General features: G+C 40.5%; 1 protein-coding gene across 6 annotated transcripts in view; it reads left to right on the forward strand.

Moving 5' to 3' along the window:
• Positions 1-480: 480 nt before the first annotated feature.
• The window catches only part of UBAP2 (ubiquitin associated protein 2), a 113,610-nt gene continuing 87,970 nt past the window's right edge, over positions 481-26,120 (forward strand). For 5 of the 6 annotated variants that reach the window (XM_086480309.1, XM_086480310.1, XM_086480307.1 and 2 more), the window contains exons 1-7: positions 481-579; positions 4,622-4,699; positions 6,329-6,439; positions 10,221-10,374; positions 12,118-12,195; positions 21,843-21,897; positions 23,076-23,179. In XM_086480309.1, coding sequence (XP_086336435.1) covers positions 481-579; positions 4,622-4,699; positions 6,329-6,439; positions 10,221-10,374; positions 12,118-12,195; positions 21,843-21,897; positions 23,076-23,179 — 679 coding nt within the window. The remainder of the gene's footprint in view (positions 580-4,621; positions 4,700-6,328; positions 6,440-10,220; positions 10,375-12,117; positions 12,196-21,842; positions 21,898-23,075; positions 23,180-26,120) is intronic. The other variant, XM_086480312.1, reaches the window with a different exon arrangement.

A 26,120-nucleotide genomic window follows, 5' to 3' on the forward strand; every position in this document is an offset into this window, starting at 1 on the left:
TGTGAGTGTGATTTTTGCATTAGGGTTCTGAGTGAGTATGAGAGTGGTTAAATTCCAGGCATCAAAACAAGACAGCAGGTACTGTAGAAATATAAGAAGTGGTACAGCTGGAGCTGATAATTTTAGCAGAGTATCAGATAGAAAAGTCTGTATGTTAAATAACTGGAAAAAGCTTTGAGATTTAGAAGTCATCTGGAAGCACAGATCTAGACGGATCCCAGTCAGCTGACACAAATGCTCTTTATCCACTGCAGTTCCTGCTTTACAGTAAAGATTGCGATAAATCCGATAGTGGTGTATGAAAGTTGCTTTCTCAGGAGTCTCTATATAGAGTTCGTGGTAAAGGCGGGAAGAGTTTGAGCGACTGCATTTGTGTATTATCTGGGTGTTGAATCAGTACACTACCTTAACTCATGCCCTTTTTTTTTTTTCCTTTCAGATTTTCTATTTTGTACATACATTGTTTTGTATATACTGTATATGATGACTTCGGTGGGCAGTGAACGTACCCGGGGCACTCGGGACAAAACACAGATTTCAGCCACACAGCCAACACAACCACAGAAACAGGTAATACAGGTATGTGATACAATGTGATCTTGAGTTGAAAGTGAGCGTGTAATGATATGCATGTCTTCCCTAAGTCAGTAAAAACTGAGAAAAGACAGGAGGAAAAATCATGGTCTATTTTGGAAGAGCATGTTTGATGTCTTGCTTTAATTACTCAGTAATCTGGCACAGCATTAGGTTGTTCCCATATTCTTGTCTCTGAAGGAGCTTTGTGTTTCCCATCAGCGAGGAATTCTATGCCTATGCCTGTGTTAGGATTTCTGTCCTGTGACCTCAGTGTCCTCAGATCTCAGCTCTTCCATATGCCAGCCTCCTGATGCTAGAAGGTTTCTGGTTGATAGAGGAGTTTGGGTGGGTGGGAAAAGCTTCGTTAGATGCATGCTGCGTTCTACAGCATGATTCAGCATATCTGCAAGTCACAAAATCATAAACTTGTGCACTGTTCTCAACGTGAAATGAAGATGGTTGTCCAGCAGCAGACTAAAATTATTTTGGGTATCTGCAAGAGTGGAATTAGGCTTTTACCCCATTGTTTTGGTTCTCAGCAGCCGAGTGAAGTTGTGTGCTTCTCTGAGTTACGGAGAGTGCAAGCTGTCTCTGCTCCTGGCAGCTCACTCATTCACTTGCGGGTACTTCTTGAAATTGGACTCATTTCAAGAATTGCCTCAGTTGAGCTGTCAGAAAGTGCATCATTCTAGAGTTGATCCCCTGGGAAATTGTGTCTTTTATTGTTTTCTAGACTGATCTTTAGCATGGAGGGGCTCTTGCTCTGTTTTGTACAGTATTAATTATGTGACCTCAAGCTGTTACTATCTCCTTCTGTTGCAATGCTTTGCATAGTGGTGATTCATGCTAATGTGTGGATTTAGAAAGTGACTTTCAACAGATGAATTTGTGGTTTGTTTGGTTTTTTTTCTTGTTTTATAACAAGTAAGGCTGCAGGAGTATAGTGAGCAGGTTGACAGAAGTGGTGGTTTCCCCTTTTTTGACATTTGCAAGGTACCAGTGAAGTACTCTGCCCAGTTTTGGATTCCCTGGCACAAGACAGATGTTGACAGATGGGAGCTAGTCCAGCAAAGAGCTGTGAAGATGGTTGAGAGGCTGGGGCACAGGATGAATAGAGGGTGGCTGAGAGAACTGCATTTGTTCGGCCCTAAGAAGGCAAGGCAAGGTTGTCATCTGTTCAGATACCTCATGAAAGGGTATAGAAAAGGTCAAGCCTGACTCTTCTCAGAGAGACAATGACACAAGTTGGAATGCTGTAAATTCCAGCTGTTAAAAGGAAAATATTGTTTACCATGAACACAGTCATGGATTAGAAAGGTTGTGAGATCTCTGTCTGGCTCCAAGCAGCTCCTCTGATGGGACTTACTCTCAATGGGAGGATGCACTGAATATCACTGGAGGACCTTTCCAACCTATGTGGTTCATTAATTTTAAGCATTAAGTCTTAGAGAGCTTTTTCTGAACTCTGTCCACTTCTTGCATAATCAATACTGGTTTGGTCAATTCAGTGGAAAAGATGGTTATTTAATATACAGCAATTATGCTTTAGTGCACTGTATTTTTTTATTGTTTAGATATCAAATGGACCTTCCTGCTTAGTCAGGTTTTACAGATCGACAGAAATGTGTGGGAATTTACAGTTTAATCACCACTGATTCAGTTTTCTGAGTGTAGAATAATCTTGCTTTCCCAAATGGAGATTTTGTTGTCGTAATATCCCATTGATCATAATTTAAGTTATTTAAGAAATTACATCACAGTTCTTTTGCATTGCTTCTGGATAATAAATAATACTATTTTATTGTAATTAAATAAAATAATTTTATTTTTAAATAAAATTTATTGGGCCTATTACTGTCTCTTAATTTTGTGTTTTGCACACTTCTGTTTTCCGGTGGTTTGAAGTTGTTGGTTAAAAATTTCCTTCACTCTGTTATGCTGCAAAGATAATATATATTGTAAGGCTGAGTGAAGTTTTGGATGTATTCAGATGCTACTATTTTTTTAGTCACAATTAAAACTTAATTACGCTCTTTTATAGGGTACTACAATGTTACTCGTAACAATGTGCGTTAAAAGCAGAGAAGAACCACTTGCTTCAGAAAAAACGAAAACTTTTTGTGACACTGATTTGATGGTTGTGTAGTAAACGCATGTTGTGAGTTTTTGTTGTTGGCTTTTTTCTTCTGAATCTTCAATTCCATCTGGGTGTAATCCACTGGCATAAATATTAGGAAAATTGCACCTACTTGTTTCTAAGCTCTGCTTACACAGGAAAACACAGGAAAAAAGGTGTGACAGCATCTTTGATGTTGTTATGAAATTGGTGTATTTTTGTCTTCTAACTTGAAAAAAATGGAAAAAATGAGTCTTATTGGCTTCCTGTTTCTGGTCAAATATACGATCTTTGCTGTACAGAAATTAGATTGCCTGAATGTTTTTACTCTGCTGGATATCTTTAATGTCTTCACTAGCGTAAAAGTTTCAGTGGGCCTGAGGAGGCTGAAGCCAGAGCAGGAAGATGGATCAACAAGGCTTAATTCCTGAAACCAGCAGACCTTTTGTTTTTGCTCTCTGCTGAACTCTCAGCAGACACCAAGAAAGAGCTCCTTTGCACAGAGCATCGCACTGGCTGGAAGACTTTCGTGGACGGTGGCACCGGGGCTGGCGTCCTCTGTGTTACCTACTGACCTATGAAGCAGTCAGCATGATACTTTGAAAATGTGAAGTAGCGCAGAGTGCTTAACTCTGTTACAAATGTGAATTGTCTTGGAACGTCACCTCTGAGTAGAGCAAATGTAGCGTCCCTCAAGGAACTGGGACAGCTGCAGTCACTTCTCAGCAAATAAGCAGCTGGTGGTGTACGGTGGAGTAATTTTTAGACTCTTCTCAGCATTTAAACTTGGTGACCTCCTCTAGAGTTTGGATTTGTGGTAGATTCCAAAAGTGAAGCAGTTTAAGGCTGATTAAGTCTAAACTCGTGAGGCACAGAGTTTCATGTGGGTATCCTGTGAAGTGAGACTTCAAAAGGTGAGATTCAACCAGCTGCCCAGGATTAATCCTTTCTGACAAGAATTTCAGTGGATGAGGTGGTCCCTCTCCCAGTGAAGAAGTCTTCTGCAGCATGTCAACTCACATTTTGGGTCCTGGCTCTCTTCAGCATCAGCCTTCTCTAGCATGACATAGAAACTTCTTCTGTTTGAGCAAAAATCAAATTAGGTCCAGGATCATGTAGCATGGAGTTATCTTGTATTTTCATGGGAATGCAGTTCAAATAGGCTGCAAATGCTACACTATGAAGAGTGGCCTTTATGATGTGACATTAGTGTTCTTGAGTTGCTTTCTCTCTGGGCCAGCCATACCCTATTTGGATTTATGGCACTTTACTACATCCATCCATTTTAGTCTGTCAGCTTTTGAAGAGGTTGCCAGCATGGATTTGTGGTCCAGAAACGTTACAGAGGCACCAAATATTTCATGAACAGCAAAGTCCTTTAACAGTTTTCAGAGACCAGCATTCGTTTATAAAGAAAATAAGTGCAGCTGTTCATGGGCAAAAAATCTTGAGGCATGACTCAGTCTCTTTTTAAGTGCTCATAGGACTAGAGAGTCAGGTTGTGCTGGGAGAGTGGTGGAAGGTGATGTGAGCAGGAACTATGAGATGTGGTTAATTTAGAAATCTGGTTGCCAGTTTGTTATGATAAAACTCTAACTCTGGAGCGGTAGATACTGGGTAAAGGTAATGGTATCAAAGGATAGGCTTCTGTGGTAAATTCTGTTTTATTATATGGTTGTCTTGTCTATGTGACGACATTTAGCTGTGGTTCAAACGCATTAAAACATGTTGAAATTGCTTCTGTCTCAGCTAGCTTTTTAACTGTAAAATGGGCATAGAGGAGATGTTAATCCCTTCCCCATAGCACTTCTGTGATTGCTGTGTAAGTTCTTTTTGAGAATCTGGAGAAAAAAATACAGTGACAGTAGGAAATGCTTTTTAAAAATATGTTACGTTTTGTGTACTTTATTGGATGTTTGCGTTTTTCAGGCAACAGCAGAACAGATTCGCCTTGCTCAGATGATCTACGATAAGAACGACGCAGATTTTGAAGATAAAGTGAAACAAGTATGTTTCTTATGGTACAGAGTTTTTGTGCCCTGCAATAACGTGCTCTAAAGCCGGCTTACATTTTGGAGCTAGAACATCTGTTTCTGATTTAGGTGAAAACTTTTTCAGAAGGATGTAAGTTTAACTAGGAAAAGGTGCTCTTATTGCACTGTGAAGTCTGTTTACAAGACATTGTGTGGTAATATAGCTCTGGCTGTATAGTTACATTGGTATGTTTTCCTTTGTAGACATGCCTTTAAGCCAAAACTCATCTGTGGTGATGTCTTTTCCAGACTCTATCTCTCTAGTATGGTCCTGATGCGTAAAGAATAAAGAATGCGTTCAGTTTGTCCACATGTACATGCCCATGGGCAAAAATGTCACCTATGCAAACTGAGTTTGCTAATGTCTTGCTGTTTTTTCAGGAAAAGTAAAAGTCCAGTAATAGCTTAAAGGTGAATTGATGTATTTAAAAAAAAAAATTAAATCTGACTTCCCAGATCTGTGTATACATTAAAATGATAGAATTACCCTGTGGAAATGAAATCTCACACCATTTCCTCTACCATGCTGAGTTTTGGGTGTAGATGCTCAAGCTTCCATTACCCAGTTATAGCTGAGACCATTAACTCAAGCAGTACTGAGAATCCGGGTCCCTGTTCTGCTGTGGGTATTGTAATTTTGCCCTAGTAAACACATCATGACTCATGAAGAACCTAGGAGTACACCCAGAAAGAGAGAAAAAATAGTGTGAATGCATTAATGCAGGAGAGAAGCAGATTTCTTGATTTCTTTTGCTTTGTAAAACCTCCTCTGAAGCATTATTAAGTGCTTTTTGTTGTTCCTCCTGTGAAGGTGTTCTGTTGCTGTGCCAGAAGTGAAGGCTTGTACTTCCTGAAGCCAAAGGACCCTCATCAATAGTACCTATAGCTCTGCTGGTGGGAAGGATAAGAATTAAGTTCTGGATAGGAAATCTCCAGTATTTTACATTGTGCATATGTATTTCTAGCTCATGTAGATTTTTTTTCTTTGGGTGAAGTTGCTGGATGTCCCGTGGCAGACTGTGATTATGTCCATCCCACACTCCTCAGGATATGCACCGCAGGTCCATGGAGCATAGTTCAGTACTAGGTCTCCTTAAGCTGCCATTATTTATGTCTTTTGTGCAGCCTTATGCTGAAACGGATCCAGGGAGCTGATCTGGCTGAAAAATAACCTTTTTCTTAGTCTAGATGTTTTTCCAGATGGATCTGTTCTCTCCCATGACTTACCTTATGTCTGTTCTCACAGCGGGCTAAAGAGGGAGATGTTTGATGGGGAGGGAGAGAGGTTCATACTGGAGCTATCCTGGTCTTTTAAATCTTTACCCTCATATACCGCTGTCTCTTGGGTGACAGCATTTGCTGTAAGTGCAAAGGAAAATGAGCAGGTGTGAAAGAGCTTTCTTAGTGACCATTTCATTTGTGTTTCATCTTGTGTCTTTTCTGAATCCCAAGCAGATCTGTAAAATGCAGATACCTTTGTTAAGGATTTTAGTTTGCTCTGGCACAGTAGCTATGCACTTTCTTGGAATCTGTGGTGGTACTAACTCTTACTTTCTTATGATGGTAATTTAGATGTTTTAACATGTTTGACTTTTACTGTCAGCTTATGGAAGTGACGGGGAAAAACCAGGATGAGTGCATAGTGGCACTACATGATTGTAATGGGGATGTGAACAGAGCAATCAACATACTGCTGGAAGGAAGTTCAGACACGGTAAGGTTTTACTTTCATATTAAACCACTCTCTGCTGCATCTGTCTGCTTCTTAGAATGATTGGGAAAGTTGTATTTTGGAAGCTTTAGATTTCCAGGTCTCCGTTCAAATTCTTTTGAAGGAAATGGAGACGAGGGCAGCTTCTCTACTGCACGCATGTCTTAGAGTAGGCTGAACCTTGAAAATGTTGTGGACGTTCAGCTGGTCTCTTGCGGAGTCCTCCGGCTTTCATTTATGAGCAGCAATTTTAACTGCAGCAGAACTCTGTGCTCTGTCAGACACAGGCCTCTTTTTTGCTGCAACATTTGTAGTTACTCTGTAGCACCTCCACAGCCCTGAGACTGGAGACAGCGTTTGCCACAGAGGTCAATCTTTATAAACCCGAAGGGCAGGAAGGTATTTTGTTGTGCAACTTCTGTGGGTGTGCATTGCCAATATCAAAGTTGGAGGAGGCTTCCGCATCTGTAAGTTGCATTGGCAACGTGAGTAATGGCAGAAGGTGGCACAACAAGCAGTTGCTGCTTTCATGGTGTTGCTCGTTTGTATGACTTCACTGGAGAACAGAAAGAGACTAAACAGTGTATATATAACAACAAATGATGTTGCTTAGAGTGTTGCACGGAGCAATTTTTTATCCCAAGAGATGTCAGGAAAGTATGTCTTGCTGTGGTTGAAGTTTTTGCTGGAGGGACTTCCTACAGTTTATCTGAGGCAGTAAACTAGATTCCATCTCATCTGAATTGGGAGAGAAACCTCGACTTCCTTTCTTAATGCCGAACATGCAGTTATTTCCTGTGATTTGTCAGGATGTGTACTGTGGCTTATTGTTAATGAGGAAACTCACCCCACACACACCCTAAATCTAGGACACATACTCTTCTGAGTGAGAGGACTTGATTTTCTATCCCCTTTTCATTTATCGGACTTGAAAATAGTTTTCTGGTTGAAATGGAGAGAATGTTAAGGGTAAATGGAGAATGTTAAATGTTTTCTTACCTGAGGAAACTGTCATAAGTGATTGTGACATGGAAGAAACTTTCTGAATTCATTTATCAATTAGAAGCAACATATCCATCTGGTCTGCTCTTTCGACAAGTCCCTCTGAACTCACTGCTCTCTGTAGACAAAATGCAACTTAGAAACAAATGCAGAGAACTTTAAGGGCTCAAGGAGGAAGGAGGGTTAATTGAAGGGCATGAAGAAATTTATTCTTATTTACAGAACTTTGTGGGCCTCCAACTTGAAGGGTTTGTTTTAAGGCCATTATACTCAAACGGTTTAACCGTGGATTTGATGTATAGTTGGAAGCAGAGGTACTACTAGTTCTGAATGCAGGTTATCAAATCTCTAGTTTTGCTCTGCTTTGATGCACTAAAAATTGGGGTTTTTTTACCTCATTTGGAAGAAGGTGTGTCTGTCCAATTTGAGGAATTAGAAGAGCAAGGAGTGATAGCTAGAATGTCTGTTTATAATTTTCATAATTTCTTTGGTACTCGGACAGTGGTTGTGGGGTTTTTTGTTTGATTGTTTTTTTTTTTTAATGCTGTGATCTTTCAGGCTTTATGCCCTGTGACTTAGTCTTTGTGAAGACTTTTCCCTTGCAACGTTGTGACTCTTGAGCTTTGGATAGATAGAGGCTTGTGGGTGGGAGTAGAGAACGGCGTGTTTCTTTGCCCAAGACTTCTGTTACAGGTGTAAGATCCATTTTATGCCCGACCATGTTTTACTTCCTAAACCTTTGAAGACAGAACAAAGGGAACCTTGCAGATCATTCTTCTTTGCATCTAAGATCAAACCTGCAAGAGGGCTTCTGTTACATATTTTTGAAGGTCGGGCCCACAACTGTCATTTGGGTTGCACAAGACATCACCAGCTGAAACTGTAATCGACTAGCTCCCCTACAAAACCAGACAGCTTCAATAGTCTGTGGTGGATTCCCATGCCCAGGGGTAGCACCGTCTTCTATCTTAAAGGACCTGCCCAACATCTCAGGCTTTCTTCAAAATTACATTGTGCTTTCACATGCACATGCTTTCACGATGCTTTCATAGTTGTCCTTTTGCTGATCCTTCTCCAGTCATGTAAAACCTTACTAAGAAGAGGCTGCTTCCTCTCAAGCTTTGCAGGATCACCCAGGTTTGGGTATTTCTTAGTGGTCGAGGATGTTTTGGCACCCTGCCCATCAGTGAAATAGCAGTGCATTCTGGACTGTATAGACTTGGGTCTTCAGTTGTCAGTGCAGTTGTTTTTCCTCCTGTGAAGTGTCTCTAAAGCTCTAGGAGCATTCTAGTGTGTAATGCAGTTACACAGGCTGCAACGGATGAAGCCATGTGACAGTTACTGGAGGAAACAGTTTTCTGTCACACAAATCACGTGATGTTGCTCAAAAGCGTAGTTTTGTACTTCTAATCCGCACCGTCTGCGCTTCAGCTGGGTTGGCTTATGGCAGTGTAGTCTTCTATATTGGAGATGAAATTGAAAAGTGGTTTCGCCCTTCTTTCTTGCCTATACCATGTCAAAAAAATAAGTACTTCTCTTAGTACTTAGTCTGTCAAAGGAGACAGTGAAACATTGAGTTTATACTTGTACTCTGCTTTGTTACCTGCTTTCTCAATAGCATTGGTTTTCTCAGTTTGAGGCAGGTTGGGCTAGCTGGTCATTGTCTGCCTCATGAGGGCTTCTCAGTTGCTGTGGTCTGAATTGAGAGGAGACAGGACAGGACCTAGAAGTACTGATAGCCAGCCTTTCTTGTTTGATGCAGGTGCCTGTCGGAGGTCATGACTTTAGTGCTTCAGACTTGATGCCATCTGATTTGTGTATGCAAATTTCCTGCTTAGACACTTTCCCTAGACTATAAACTCCTAGAGATGAAGACATACATATAAACTTATCTGCCATCTTAATGGTTTGCAAATAATACCTTTCTTTGCAACTATGTCTCAATACACTAACCATGCAATTGCATAATATGTGAGGCACTGTGCTATTATTAGCAAGTGTTTTAGTAGTTTTTATTTTTGTAACTCTTACTGGTACTGCTATAGAGTATAGATATATATCGTATAGAGATATGATCCTTGAATTTATTTTGAAGATGTGCTTTAATGTTAAAGCTGAAGCCTGATGTTTGGACCTTGGTCCCTTGGCTAGTTTAGACGTAGTTTTTTCCTGTACTTTGCTGTGTGAGGTGAGCTGTAGCTGTTAAGAATGGATGGTCTTATCATGGCCCCAGTTTTCACAAGTTGTTGTTCTGCCATTCTCTCTTGGTGCTTGAATTCTAGTATGTTTGGATAATGGCGCTTCCTTTATCTTTCCTTCCCCCCCGGCCTAAGGCTACAAACTTTTTCTCATCAGTATCTTGTTCAATGATGCTTATAAGCATTTGCTAATTTCTTGGGAGAAAAAAGATAGCTCTGTGCATGTTCCCATGCTAGATTTATGGAGGTAGTTGAGAGGGGAAACTGTTGCTTGCATTGCAGATTTCCTGCATTGTGGTCATATCTAGGGTTCCTTGAACTAGTAATAGTCTATTATAGGCAGAAATATTTGGGATTCTCACATTCCATAAGACAATCCGACTTCTAAGACTCGTGTCTTTCTCGTCTCTTCCCAAAAATACAGCCTATGTTTCCATTTGTATCAGTTCAGTTTGCAAGGTATTACATATGTGACATTATGCTAATACTTGTTCTGCTCCGTGGACTGGAGGGGTGTGAGGTGGAAGTATGCATTGAGAGCTGTCTCTTCCTTTTTGACGTTTAATTCTATTCTACCCAAATAGACTTCTTGGGAGACTGTAGGGGGGAAGAAGAAAAGCCTTGGAAAGGAAAGTTCAGAAAACAAAGAGAACAGAGAAAAACGAGGGGACAGAGAAGTGAGTCGCGGACGGGGAAGTTCCAACAGACGGGGAAGAGGAGGCAGCCGTGGCCGAGAGTGTACGTATAGGGGTTCATTTTTAAAGATTCAGACACTTTTCTTGAAGCTGAAATTGGCTGAGTTAAGAGCGATGCTTAATGGAGTAAAGTCCGCCCGAGCTATAGCTCAGCGCTGAGGGGATCGTAACTTGTTTGTGCGACAAGTATGCTTGATCTGTCTGCGCGACTTAGTTTTGGGATGATCTGTGCTTGTTCAGAGACACTCAGTTTAAGTTTCAGTTCTTTTTTGCGTAATTAATCTTGTGTAGATTATAGTTCTTTATGTAAGTTTTAGAATTGACTCTGTAAGACTGCTTGAGAGCAAGTATGTCACTGCACAGCTGATACAGTTTTTGTTTCTTTTAATGAAAAAATCGCCGAGCCTTGACTCCATTTCCTCTTATGAGTGGGAGAACCTGAAGATGTTCTCATCTTCTTGTAAGGGGAATGAAAAGACTGGGATCATTATTAATCTCTAGCATATACTACTCATATAAGCCAACCAAAGGCGAGTTTCTACAACAGAGTTGAAACATTTAAAACTTTGCTACAGTTTATACAGTTGGAATAGTACCAAAAAAGCAAACTGATGTTTGCAGGTTAGGTAGAATCGCTGTAGAACACCATTGGAAACATGTTGCTTTTTTCTCTACCTTTTATCAGCAGTATCAAAGCTGTATGCATTGCCTGTAAGGGCCGTTCACAACATTGATAGATGAGCAGAGAAACTGGAGTGAAAACAGTATGTTTGGCTTTTCACTTAAAAGTGGGAAAAATACTTAGAATATTAGCCAACTCTTCTAGTTCTTTATGGGGGTATATTAAAATTTTGTGCCAATGAAGACACTGTGAATCTTTGTAGAATACAGTAATGTCAATATAGGAACAACAATTAATAAAACTTGCAGCTACGCTTAGAACAAATTGAAATTGGATCCAACAAAATGAAAATGTGGGTCAAAATTTTTGCCAGAGGCAGATGCTGCTTCTCAGATTCTTTTTTTTTTTTTTTTTTTTGTAAACTGGAATTAAAGATTTTTCCGGTGGTTACCAAATCGTGATAGTCTCTTCCTAGCTTTTTGTCTGAGTGTCAGTGATTTTTTTGCTGCAATTAGGAGAGGTTGTGCAGTGCAAAATCTCAGCAGTGTTTTAAGTGGCTGGTCATTGTTTTTTTTCTCCAAGGAGCAAGCCGTCTTTCAGGGTACCTCCTCAGGAGTTTTCCACAAAATAGTTAAATTGCAATGCTTTTCTAATGCCTTGCCTTCACTCAGTCATCATCCCTCTGATTTAAATACAGAGGAGAGTTCTTTTAAGTTTCCCTGGTTGTAAGGGATGTGGTATGGGCAGACAGGAGAAGCATTGGGGTCCTTGGTTATGCTTTATTCTTTCACTGTTGCCACCCAGCATGTTATCAAGGAAGCATAGTGTGAGGCAGCTGTATTTCCCACCTCGTTAGAGGTGAGGCCATAATTAATTTAATAGTGTAGGCTGCAAAACATGGCACTTCTCCACCCCCCCCCACCCCCCCCCTCAAAGTAGAAGTGTGTCTGCTGAGGGACATTTCCCTCAAGTAGGTATTTTGCTTCCGAATTGTCCGGTGCAAAGTAAACATAACTTGTAGCTAGGCCCCCAGATAAGGAGTGACTGAGATCTATTGACCAGACCACTTTAAAAGCTTGCCTTTTCTTTTCAGGTTAAGCAGATGGGTATATTGTCTCATGTATGAGTCTCTAAAGCTTTTCTTAAGCTGTCCTCTCTCCACAGTTAGAGCTGAAGAGAATGGAGTGGACAACAATCAAGGAGACAGGCCTTCAGACCGTGGGAAACGTGGCCGTGGGAGAGGTGAGATCACTGGTGGCATTGGTGTGGGACTGGCACTGATTTCATGTCATGAAATGGAACTGTCCCGTTTATTTCTTTAAACACTTCTTTTTAAGCATTTATTGATTATCCTTTGATTCCGTAAGCATTTCAGCCACCTTTAATTTAGGCACATCCCCCTCCCTTACCCCTTGTTGTGTCTTGGTCTCAGAACAAATTAAAAGAATTGACACAAATCACCTTGATGGTAATTTCCTGTGTGGCAGGCTGGTGTGCTCTGGCTGTGGAGAGCTGTTTTCACAGATTGACTCATGCCAGCCTCCTGTGAATGCGAGTGCACTGGGCTCCTCAGGATGTACCTTGGCAGCAGGAGAGTAAAAGATTCCATCTGTAGGGCTCTTGGGGAGGGATTTGATACATACTTGTGCTGTTTCTTTGGGGTGGATCCTGTTGTCAGCCTTGCCTTCTGTTTTCAGTAGCCAATCAGAGAAAGTACAAGCCACCTTAGAGGCTTTTTGGTAAGAGAAGGAATTTGGCGTGGAAGAGTTGATGAGGAGAACTGTGGAAAGAGAATGCTGCAGAGTCTTAGGTACAACTCTGATCCTATCCTGTAGAAGAGATGGGAAAGATGTTGATAATGGATTTGATGTGGAATCAAGGGACGTGTCGTTGGCTTGTGTTTTCACAGCTTGGAGCGGAAAGAGGATAGCTTTTTCTTAGAGCAGGAGGAATGAAAATGAGTAACGTAGGTACAGTGCAGATTGTGGGGGGAAGTGGGTGTTAAATGACTTAAATTGATAAAATGTGCAGCAGAGCTAATGTACTTAATAAGTAGCGTCTGACTTTTGAAAAAGTCTGCCTTCAAAAGACTCACTTCTCTTTGCAGTATCCGGTAATGAGACGTTCAAAGACAGGCACATCCAACTTCATTGTGTCCAGATCTGTGTCTTGAAGTGAAAAGATACAAAGACACATAACTTCCAGAGGGTTGTGAGAATGACTTGGTTGTGCCTGTGAATCAGGAAATGCCAAATGCTGTGTACAGAGAGGTCGCGTTGCAGGGGAGGGTGTGGTATAGTTCACAGCTGCAGTTTTAGCACTGTTAATAGACGGAATATAAGTCTTTCAGTATTTGTTTTATAAAATAATCCTTTAAACTCAAATCATAAATATAAAGGTAGGATTTTTTTAATTGTTGGGTGAAACTTAGAGGTTAATTTCAAACGCAGTCTATTTTTTGCTTTGTAACCTTATGAACAATACACTGTTTTTTGTTGTCAGCACTGTAGTTCTCTAGGTGTATATCATTTGTCTCAAGCCAAAGCACTTAATCGTCAGATCAAATTGACATATCTGACTGAAGAAATAGGAACAACTTCAACCGATTTCTGTTCACTGGCTTAGTCTACATAATATTACTGTATCTCTCTACCAAATATTTTAGACTGTACATTTGTGTGAACAAGTATCTTAATGAAGTGTTCTCAACTGTCTGATAAACCTGTTGAACGACTTCAGGATCATTATATTATAAATGTGTGGATTCTGTGGCAGGAAATACCCAATTTAATTTTATAATGCAATCCCTTGATATCTGCAGGGAGATGTATAAAGCTGTATAATTTACTTCTCAGTATTTCAGGTATGCATGACATTCTTTCTTTGGGTATTAGTAGAAATAATTAAAGAAACCTTCCTGCCATGTCATTCATTAGTCTTTCTTTTCTGTTACACAGAATAGTCAAACGTGGGTTAAAGTAAATAGATTACTAGTAATCACCAAAGAAACCTTTCTTTTAGAAATTTTTCATGCAGAGTGTCTGTGTAGGCCTCTAGGCTTTGGACACAAAATTAGGGTCAGCTAATATCTGAGCAATGCCCTGTCTCTCTCTATTTTAAGCTACCTTCTCAGGCTGGAGGTACCTTACTGGATGCTTTCTAGGGGAGGATTTGCTGGGCCCTTGTATTACTGCTTCATTGTAGAACAAACTAATTTTAAGAAATGATATGCACTGGAAATAGCAGAAATGGGTTTGACACTGCAGTGGTAATGTGCTGTTTACTGAGAGGGAAAACCCCTGATACTGAGTGTTTCAGCCTTGCTGCTGTAGGCACCATGTGACATTCCTTGCAACTTTATAGGGTAGTAGGTACGTGGCGTGCACACACCACTGGTTGCTGGTATGCACGAGATCAGGCATTTGAAGTAGTTACGCGTTACTGACTGATTAACAGAAAGCAAAAATGCATCACAGGATGTGTTTCAGGGTACATCCCAGCTGGAATTACTCTGCCCTTCATCTTTACTTGCTAAATTGAGGATATAAACTTCGGCTTGGAAGGGAGTCAGTTTCTTTTTTTAAGATGGCCTTCCCATCTGTCCTTCTTTTCAGAATTGAATTTCTTGAATCACAGAATGGTAGGAGTTGGAAGGGCCCTCTGAAGATCATCTAGTCCCACTCCTCTGCCAAAGCAGGTTAGCCTAGAGCAGGTCACACAGAAGGAGCTTAATTTAGATGTAAAAGGTACTATAATGGTGATGAATAGTAATTGCATCAAAGTGATTGTATTTGTGTGTCAGTATTGCAAGGATTTGTAACTGTCTGATGTGAAATCTCATGAAGGAATTATGGAGGAAGATGGTTATGTTTTTAGCATTGTCAACTCTAGTGTCCTGGTTTGGGCTAAACCAACACTAATTCTGTTTTAGTGCTTTAACTTTTCAGTTAAGTCTCCTCTAACTAACGGCACTTTCTGAAATCAACAGCACGTATTTCCAGGCAGTGACTGCTCCCAGCAGTGATCAGGCCTGGTGTTCATAGTCTGTACCAAGGAACGGGATGCGGAGAGGCCCTTGCTTGTACTTGTTCTTACAGCGACCAAGTCACTGCTAAATCTTGTACTGCGTGTTGGGGTGCCGGTGGTGAAAAAGGGTTAGAGCGAAATGAAAGGTCACACTTGCAGGGACGAGTGAACCGGACAGGTGACCCAAACCTGACCCACAGAGTGTTCCATCCCATACACGTCATATTCAGTATAGAGCTGACGGATCATGAGGGTCAATCTCTCTTTTTCAATGGCCAACACCTGAGGAGGACTCTGTCTGTTCTCCTGTCGTCGATCCTGACCCGTGCATCCCTGAATCCAGTGCCTGAGTCCAGCTCCTGCATCCCATCCCTGTCTGCTGCCCCAGTGCCAGCCCTGCAGTGTGGTGGTGACGTATCGTCATCAGGGTGGGGGGAGCTGGGTTCAGTGTTCGTTTGATATCTGTTTGTGTATATTTCGTTATGTTCTTATTTTTATTATCTTTTATTGTTACTGTTTCATTAAAGCTGTTTTAGTTTTTTTTTTCCAACTCATAAAGTCTCTCTCCCTTGTTCTCTCTCCCTTCCCTTTCTGGGAGGGAAGAGGGGTTAATAGAGGGTGTCTGTCACTTGTTAGTGGCCAGCCCAGCCTCAATCCTTGATACCTAGAAACGTTTCCTCATTTGTGTTTTAATCAGCTGCAGTGTTACATACAAATTGACAACCTTTACAGGCACGATTTTTTTTTATGCTGCTGTTTTTTACTGTTCTCACATCTTCAATTTTAAGTGCAGTTCTGGTTCTCCTACTGTCCTCCACCCCATGTTGAAAGGATGCAGTAGAGCTAGAAAAGGCTTTTGAAGGTACTGGGAAGACTGCGTTTATGGCGTGTGAGGAACAAGCAGACTAGGTCTTCTCCGCCTGCAAAAGAGAGGACTGAGTGGTTGTATGGTAGAGATCTGTAAAATTTCTGCGGAGCAGGTTCTGTGAGGAAATCAATTAATCACTCCAAGCAAGTATGCAAATGAGGGGATATTAAGTAAAATCAGTAGGTTACAGGTTTAAAATGAACTTACGGAGGTGGTTCTTCATGTGTCTAGTTAACCTGAGGAATTCCTTTCAGTGGGGGTGCTGAAAGGTTATACACAGAGAGACTTAACAATTTAATGCTGAAAAAGAACCACAGCAAGAAAAGGAAGAACCACGGAGGGTTTTGGTGTATTAAGTTATCTTTGGCTGAGAAAACTTGAACCACAAATGGTTGAAGATGAGGAGAGTGTCCCAAGAAACTGCACTGTGGTTTCAGTTTGTCTCCTCTTCCCTAGATACCTAATTGGCCATAGCTGATAATGGGATAGCAGGTAGATGAACTTTTGGACTTGATTCAGCGTTGAATTTGTTAGATTCATGTGTAGCAATTCTCCTGGTTTGCAAAGTGAAAATGGACTTTTTGCTTTTACCTCTGTTCCTCTATTCTCATCCTCTCCATTCTCACAGAGCAACATAAGCATTCCAATAAATGTGGATGCTGATAGGGAATTTTCTTCTAGCAAAAATTCTTCTAGCAAAACAGAAATAAAAATAAAATTGGAAAACATGTTTTAATTTTGGACTTAAATGGCATAACAAGGAGCCTTTCAAACTCTAGTTTTTTCTGCTGGCTGTATAAAAAAGCAAAGACCTTACCCTTTTCGTAAATATCTCACTGTAGTCCAGCTTGTATTCTTGATCTCTTTTGTTTTTAAAATGTTCCTTAGATAAGTATGCTATCCTTGGAAAAACTGTAACCAGATTTGCATGTCTAAATATTTTCTTGTTTTAAAAGCTTAGCACAGTTGGCACAGGATGTATTTTGGATTTCCTTTGCCAGAACTAGTAAGGTTTTTCTAAAACACAAATGTAGAGCAGACCTTCTGGAGGTCACAATCTGAAGTCTGTTTAGTCTTGCTGTAGTTGTTTCTGAAGCTCTGTGTGTGTCATGTGATTTTTTTTTTTATTTTTTTTTTTTTTTTTGAGATGAACCAGAACTTTTAACTTTAACATAAGTGACTTATTTTCTTTCAAACATGACTTTGGAGTTGAAAGTTCTTTGCTTTTAAGAATAGTTACTAGAGTACATGCAGTGTATAAAACTGATCCAATGCTTCTAGCTTTACGATGACTAATAAGACAAAAGTGATCTGAATTATTAAATACAACTCTGGTGTTTGTTTTGGTAGTATGGAATACCTAGAATACAGACTTTCTATAGTTAGCCTCCTTATCTCTTTATCAGGCTTCAGCCTCCATCACCTCCGCATGTGCTGGGAGGATGGCTGGCTCTACATTTGCAGAGCAGAGACCAGGGCTGTTCAGTTCCTGTGTAGTCGGAGATAAGCTCAAATCTAGGGTGTTGCTTGCCCTTCCAGTCTACATTTCATTTTCCTGTCAGCTCTTCTTAGGCCTCTTTCTTAAACTTAAGGTGTCTTCATCTAATTTAAACCTGTCAGTGTGAAAGTCGGAGTTTTGAAATAAAGCATCTGTGTTGCAATGGAAGGATTAGGTCTGCAAGCTCAGCAAACAGGATTTTCTGCAGAATAGGCCATTAAGTTAGTGGGCTAGGCCCATCCTAGTTGTGTTACTGTGCACTCTTCTCCTACTCCCATGTAGCGTGCATTTGCTTTGGGGGAAGAAATGTTGTGAATGAGAGGAACGATTCTTTCCGTGCATGGATGGTACCAGAGTGAGGACTTGATTGTGTAATTATGAGCGTTTTGAACTCCCAGGGAGTTTTAGTGGAAGCAGAAAATTTCGCCACCTGCCTGAGCACAAGTGTTGACTTCTCTGGAATTCCTTCCAGAAAAGAAAAATGTAAATTGAGTAAGTGGTGGCTAATGTGAACCTAGACAGCCAAGGGAGATGTGCTGGAGAGCAGGAAGAAACCCCCAACAATACACAGTTAAACAGCTACAATGTTAAAGGAAATAAAAACGTGTTTTAAATAGTTCATTTTAAATGATCTGGGATAGGGGTAGTAGCAGGAATGTTGATCAGAATCAACTTTAAATAGAGTTCCTCAGTTCTGCTTTCCTGGAACAGAAATGAGTGAGCAATGCTGCCTTGATAGTTTAGGTGATTGTTTGTAGATCAAAGTGTAAAGGAATGTGAAGAAATGTTATGAGGGTTCGTACGAGGCAGAGCAGTAGTTTTGTTTTGCCTGATGTCCATCATTTGCTTTGTGCTCCGCACACTGATTGATTGTAAGAAAATCTGCTCCTTTAGACTCAGCAGATTTAATGAGCTACTGCCAAGTCACTTATTCTCTTTTTATGGGTAGATAAAAATGTTGATAGAATTGCTGATTGTGAATTACCACAGGAAAAAAAAATTTGTTTGTAACCATTTGCCATTCTGATCTAAACAATATATACATGTCTTTTTAGAGCGATGTTAAAGCTATACTTTTTTTGTTACAAACATTAACTGGCACTGCTGCTGGCAGGAATTGGTACTGTCTATCTTGGTGCATTTGAACTGTATCGGAGGATTGATCTAAGTTTTTAAAGCTAACCAAGCCAAAGAAGTAAAAAAGGGGAAGGCGGCATGGTAGCTGGGGACAATGGGTATTTTTGATGCCTTATCCTGGTGTAAACGTGACTAGTTTTCTGGCATTTATCAAGCAGGGAACTGGTTTGGAGAGCTGATCTAAAAGTGAAATAATAATTTTGTTTTGTGGTTTTGTGCTCTCTCACTGGTACATGCAAAACTGTCAGTGCAGGAAAGAGCAGAGCTTGTGATCACTGGTGAGGAAGACCTCAGTTGTAGTAGTTCTCATTTAAACGGGTTTAAGTTACTGTGGGATTGCATGGTCAGAATTTGGGTCCCAGTTCTGAGTTGCGGTGTGAAGCCCCATTTGCTCACTGACCTTTTAGTCACTGTTAAAAAGCGCGAAAAGTTTGCAGATATGTGATGGGTGTTCATAGTTGCTTTATGACTAACTTCTCTGTGTTAGAAGACTGTGCCTTCTAATAGTTTTAAGGACGTGTTTTAATTTTGGCAGCTGAGAGCAGTAACTTTCTTAACATAAGAGTTTAAGACTATATTAGTGGCCTGGTTGTGTCAGAGAGAATATCAGCCCTTCCCACTGGCATCTGGCATTAATGACTATGATGTACGAGATTCTGTGTCTGAGTTAGAGTGGTCTTTTAGTGGTGAGTACTCACTGTCACAGTGTCCAAACTAATGTTTTGAATTAGTTCTTTGAAAATGTCTTTTCTAGCTTTGGATTTAGTGCTTTCGGTAACCCCACTGGTTTGGTACTTTCCTTTTGGCTTCATTAGAATGCTTTTTGTTGCATTTGTTGGTTACACTTCATTTAATTTCAGTTTTGACAGAGAGCATAGACACAGCTTTATGAAGTTAAGGGAGTCCACTTGAAACCGAAGTTCAGGATTAACTTTCTAAGTGATCTGGTGTAAAAAAAAAAAACAAACCACCTTTCTGGCTAGTGGTCTTACGACTGTGCATGGAACTTCAAGAACAACATGATTTCTTTCAGCAATTTCTAAAATTGTTAGAGATTCTTACTGCTGTTTTTAGCCAGTAGTTTATTGTGCCCGTGCTGGTATGGCATCTTACATATGCCTCACCTGCTAAAACTTCATCTTCTGTTTAATATGCTAAAGTTATTCTTTCAGGCTTCTGCACTTGGGAGGCTGGGGAGACTTACCTCCTCTTCTAAAATATATTTATACTTTCGTACTAGCTATTCCAGCTAATCTCTCTGCCTTGCTTGGAAATATTTCTGCTTGACTGTTTCTGTGATTCGCAGCTCCCAGTCGGTCTTGTAGCTGAGCTTGTCAAAAAACTGTTGATGTCTCTTCTGTGCGTCATTAGTAAAGGGTGTTTAATGCTGTATTGATAGCTGTAGAGAGTGTATTTGTTGCATAGATGGCGCCTACAGTGTCCCCAGGTAAACATGTTTAGCTGGTTCTACTTTTTTAAAAAAAAAAAAAAAAGGGCAGAAAGATAATCTGGAGTGCACAGATCTCTGTGCATCTGAGAGCTGTGACCTCGTTATGCCATGGATCAGCTTCCCAGATTGGGGATTTCAGGTAGGTGAAGGGGAGGGAAGCAGTAGAATAGGTAGGCTGAGCAAGGAGGTTCAGAGGCTGAGTTACAACAGGTTGGTACGGCGGGGGCTGGGGCACTGTTGTCTTTATGGCAGAGCAAAGAGCACAGCTTCACATGTGGTCTGGGTGAAGAGGGATGGCGATTGCCAGGTTGCAGCTGTTACCTCTTTCCGGACCTCTGTCCTCTCCAACTGATTGTGAAAAGAGAGGAAAGAGGGAAAAATGTAGAGATAGCAGGCCTGACCTCATGTCAGACTTAAGTTCTTCTGTGTTCTTGTCCCACCAAAATACTGTCTGTTGCTGGATGGGAATCCTTCCTCTGCAGGTTTCCATGGTTGCTCTGTAGCTAGCAGTTGCCATCTTGTATAGGATATGGATAAAGTCTTTCATCAAAATATGCATAAAGCTGTCCTGATGTTTTGATGCTTCTAGGATGTCCTTGAGGATGTAGGTAGTAGATATTTTAGAGGTCCGGGAATGTCTTTTAACACTTGGACAGTGAACTTAGGGCAAGGGAAATAATGAGTGGTGAGGAGAGGGAAAGGACAGTCATTAAAATAGGAACTTCCTAAACTGGTTTTGCCGTGTCCTGGAGCTACTGCTCTCACATAGTTTAGGTGGTCCCCCTAAAATAAGGGGTATTTTTGATCCAAATTCAAACAGCCTATCATGGGTAATTCTGATGTTTGGGCAACCAGTGTATTGATGACGTAGGATTATAACTTTTGCGCTCTGGTAAACTTGTAGTTACTTGGTGACTTATAATTACCACATAATTTTGTTGTTAAAATAAACGTCGTTTTGTTCTCAAGTCTGCAGCTCTTGACCTCCTTCTGTTCTTGTAATACAAAATAATATTCCTAGTCTTCCTCAAAAAACACAACAAACTGGAAAAGCCTCGGATATTGAGGTCCTAAAAAAGGGGGAAAAAAGTCTATGCAGAAGTAAGCTGCATGTAAAAATAGTTTCTAACAGTTTATGTAGAGATGTGCTTTATGGATGGTTAAGCAGTACAGAAATTTTCATGCCTTGTTGGCGCCATGCAACATGCAAAAATAAAGCCATTCACTATATCAAGAAGCTTGTAAACTGAGGCTGGTAACCAAGATTGGAGGCAATAAATATTTGGTTTTGTTAAACTAGAAATGAATATTATTCTGGGTGATAACAGGGAAGTTGTTTGAGCAATTTGAATTGGTTAGTTCTCATGTCAGTAACTATGATTAAGGGGTAAGCAGAAGGAATGAGTGGTAGCAGGTTAGCAAAAGCCCAACAAGATAGAGGTGGATAGAGAAGGAAACAAATGGAGTATTTAAACTTTCACCTCACGGACAAGGAGTGACAGGAAATTTCTTGAGAGATCAGGGTACACAGGGAAGCTGAGGTTCTAGAGCATCTAAGGCAAGAGGGAGAAAGTAGAGACAAAATTTTGAACAATATCTAGTGATTTGGCCATAGCAGTCTCATGTGAGATGGGTCTTTAGGTAAGTCCTTTTCTTGACATTTGGAGCTACTTCACTAGATACAGAAAAGAGAGCAAAGAATTGCAAGTCCTACTGAAATGCATAGTCTTAGATGAACTGTGGGTTACTTGTGTGTGTTAGGGAAACAAATTCTCCTGTGAGGAAATTTGGGAAGTAAATGATACTTAACTACAGTAGTTTTCTTCTTCAACCATAGTATTTTCTAATGTGACAGACTAGTGATTGGCGGCTCCTCTGCTGTTGCTGTTAAATGGTATTTTCTCTCCTAGGGTTTGGACGTGGCAGAGGGAGAGGAGCGGGGAGGTTTTCAGCCCAAGGCATGGGGTAAGAAACATGCAGAGCACAGATTTTGGCAAGGATCAAACTCAGTGGCAATATTAATTGACAATATTGCCGCTGTATGTATTAATATTGCTGTATGTTTGGTGAACAAATATGGATGTAAAAATTCACAAATCTGTTAGATGATTAATGGATTATTTTTGTCTTAGACCAGTATTTCTAAGTAGACACTCCTAATGTATGTTCACTCAATGTTAATATCTCAAACTTGGAGAACCCATTTGTTCCTGTTAGTAGCAGCCACATAGTGCCTTGGAGGCTGAAAGTTCTGTGTGATGCGGATAGTCCTAGGTCAACTCAAAAATAGAGTGTAATGTAGAATGTGCAAGTTTATATAAAACCAGAAAGTCTAGCAGTTATAAACTTTCTTGGTTTTGAGGTTTCATGCTTTAGCTGTTTGGACATACGTGGACCCTAAAACGGAATCACAAGAAGTTACTTGGAAGCTCTAAAGTTTGTTCTCAGTTTTGTTGGAGTAACTTGCTTCATAGAAGTGTAGCTTCCACGACTACTTGCACTCAGTGTTTTCCTTTAATGACGTTTTCATGTAGTATTAGTGATGTCATGATGAACAGAAGGCTCATTCTACTTCTCCAATAATCCTTCTTGTTCATACTTGCAGATGATAAACTGAAGAGAGGTTTTTCTTCAATGATCCTTTTTCACCTTTTAACTGCATCTGTGTGTTTTGGCATTGGTGTCAGGAGTGCATTCTGAAGTAATCTTACCAATGTTCTGACTCCTGTCCAGCGCAGGTCTTGTGCTCTGAAAGGACATGATACTGGTTTCTCATCAGTCAGCTGAGAAACTGTCAGCTGAGAGGAGCTTATCGTTGTGCATATAAACTAATGCTTTATAAGGCTGGGAGGAGTAGGTATGCTCTTAACCACTCTATCAGGAATTGTTGTTTTGGTTCAGTTTCTCTACAGTAAATTTTTTTTTTCCAGTCTCCTCACTTTCTTCTCCTCTTCTTTTTTCTCCCCTTTTTTATCTGTGTCTGCTCATGGAGGAAAAATTCCTTTTGAAATCAAAACTATCAAGATAAATTATGTGGAAATTGAGATGTTAAATCTAATACAACTTCAGCTAAAAATGATGACACTTGTGTTCATTGAATGACCCATGTGTTCTCTTCCATTTCTTAACTTTTAAAACTCTAGGACATTTAACCCTGCAGACTATATGGAGTCGTCTGCCACTGATGGCTTTGGGACAAAATCAGAGATTTGGGAGACTGGTCAGAATGATGCAGATGATGGAACTGGTAAGATGCTTCAAGAATTGGAAGGATTGGAATGAAGACCTGTAGCAAACTGTCTGTTAGTGTTCAGTTAACTTCTGAAAATGTGAATACATCTCACATGACACAGATAGTAGTCCATTTTTTATAGCTTAACTGCTGCTAATGTGCAGAGCACATGCTGTAGCCTGAGCGACTATCTGGTTAGGATGAAGGCAAAGCGATTTGCATTTTTTTGGTTCAGTACTAACAATCCCTTGAGAGACAAAGGGATTTTAAGAGTTATTGGAAGAACCTTGAATGTGAAGAACAGTTTAGGTATCCTAAGTACTGATTAAGAGCTTCCCTACTATAGTTAAGGAGTATAAATCCTGCTAAAAGTGATTGGTCCACAAGCGTTGGGCAATGGGGTGTGAATATCTAAGTAGAAGAATAAGAAGAGAAAAACTGCTTACAAATGTGAATCCACTCAGTGACACTGGGATGGCTTTGGGAACCTCACCTGTACAACACAGGAATGTAAGGATGGGAGTCTCTGGGATGGAGGAGAGTTCCATGTTCTGCCGCCTTTGAAGAGAAGAATTATTAACTAAAGCACCAGTAAGCACTTGAATGGAAGCCAAAAGAACAGTCTGCCTGTCTGAAGATAGAGGCAGCTATGTGTATGAAGTACAGCTGTCTGTATGAAGTTTCAAGTGTGAAGTACTCACTCCTGGCTACAGGCAAGAGATGGACATAGTTTGGTAAGGAACCACTTAACAGTGGTCTCATGGTGATTCAGAAATGAAGGATGTCACCTGCTTGTGATTGGGAAAACGGGATACCTTCCCATTACACCTACTCTGTGATGAAGTGCGTCTGGGAGATGAAGACAAAGGAAACCCTGGGTCAGGATGGAGAAATTCAGTACATTATTGTCCACACTTGGGAACCACTGAGTGATAAGAGATACATTTTTTTAACCCCAGCAAAGGGTAGCTCTTCTGATCTCTTCATTACTGAAGCCTATGCAGATGATTTTTCATCAGCCCTTGTGTCAAGTGTGGAAGGAAAAGAATGATATTGGAGGCTAGGGTGTGCTCCACTGAGCTCTACTGTGAACTGCTTGAGATGCAGCTTTCTAAACTTCATACAAGCCATTTTCCACTTAACCAGAGAAGACAGTAACAGGCTCAGAGTTTAGGAGGGCTTATTAGGCAGATGTCTTGTCACTCTTGAGTGCTTTCTAGTCTAGTGTGAGAGAGTGGCCCTGAGTATATTGATGGTTATTGAAAGGGAGCTCTTTTGCCAAATACGGCATCTTTACAAGGAATTACTTTTGAAATTACTTGGTCTTATAGCACGAACAGAAATGCACCTTTTAATTTCACTCATGTTAGTTTTTCAAAGAAGTTTATCCAATAATGAGTTAGAAGGACACCTAATGACTTGAAAATTCCTGTGGGATTACTGAAACTGTTGTTTGCTATATGGTAGGAGAGGGCAGGGTATGTTTTCACAAGTATTGCAGAAGTGATAAGGTTAGCTAAAGAAAGAAGACATACAAGAAAGGCATGAGGAGACTGGACCAGAGGTAGAAAATTCACCAGTTATTTATTAATGAATGCAACTGTAAGGCTGTGATTTACGAACAACTTTGACTTGTGCTCCACTTCCCAAGTGAGCTTGAATGTTTTGTGACCCTCCCTGCTAACTCTGGGTAGCCTTCGTGTGCCTCCCCAGTGGCAACCTCTGTTGCTTCCTGAGGGCATGTCCTCAGTCCTCAATTACAGAAGAATTCCCTGTAGGAGTAAGCTTGGTGTAGGTGAACAGGTCCTTGTAAGAGTATGGATGTGTCTACGTGAAGGGTTTGCTGCTGAGCAAAGAAATTGGTGGAAATTCGAAGTGTACTAATTGATGTGTGGAACTTCTTTTTGGATGCCAAGTGTGGTTTTGCTGTTAGGCTGTGCACGTGTCACCAAGAACTGCCCTGAACTTCAGTAATGCAACTGAAGGCACATATGGAAGGCTGGGGAGCATGGTATGGAGAAGAAGGTGTGAGAAAGCATTTGTGAATTTTCCGTGGCCTCATCAGGTTAAGGGTTCTTAGGGGTATGAATGAGTGAGTGTCAGTGTGGGGAGTTCATGTGAAATAATTTTGTTGGTGGAAATTTGAAGTGAACTAGTTAAGTGTGAATGTTCTTTCTGGGTGCTAAGTACCTTTTTGCTGCCAATCTAAACTTACTTTCAGTACAAATGGAAAAGACACCATAACTGACAAAACAAAAATGTTTCTATATATCTAACTACATGAAGAGTGTTTTATTTTACTGTGTTTTTTCTATAGACAAGCCGTAGGAATGTCTGAAATAAGTCCTCAAGCCAAAAAGAAGAGATCTCTTTGAAAAGAGTAGGCTTTAAAATGGAATCATTTAGTTTTGTCTAAGTGGGAAGCACTTTCAGCCTTGTGATGGAAAGCTTCTTGAGGATTATTAGAGGAGGCTGCACCTCAGGTAGTAGTTTTAAAGCAGAAGAGAGAGTTCTGGGAAGGAAGATGGAAGTAGCAGTAGGGGGAAAGAGTGGCAGGCAAGCTGCAGGGCTGGAAGCACATTGTACAACATTGAGCTGGTGATTTCGCTTGTTAATGACAGATACTACTTTTGAGTTTTATTTCTTTTCCTTAATTTACATTGTTTTATGTTAGTTACAACAGTCCCAGTAACAAGTAAGTTCCCAGTCTGGAGTTACTGAAGATGTGAATGAGGGTGACGTAAATGTGTGACATTCATAAAGCCTGCAGTGGGCTAATGAAGGATGTCAGATAAGAGTATACACAGAGGAAGGGCAGGATGGAAATCCCTCTCTTTAGTCATCATTACCCAGACCCTTTTCTTCTTTCATCTAAAAGGAAAGAAAACAAAATTAGCTTGTGCTAGCTGCTTGAAAAATTAGTGTCTTTCATCTGCAGTTCCATTAAAAAGGAGAT

This window comes from Leptosomus discolor, chromosome Z, assembly GCF_034619465.1.
Source record: "Leptosomus discolor isolate bLepDis1 chromosome Z, bLepDis1.hap2, whole genome shotgun sequence".
In the NCBI taxonomy this organism is placed as follows: domain Eukaryota; kingdom Metazoa; phylum Chordata; class Aves; order Leptosomiformes; family Leptosomidae; genus Leptosomus; species Leptosomus discolor.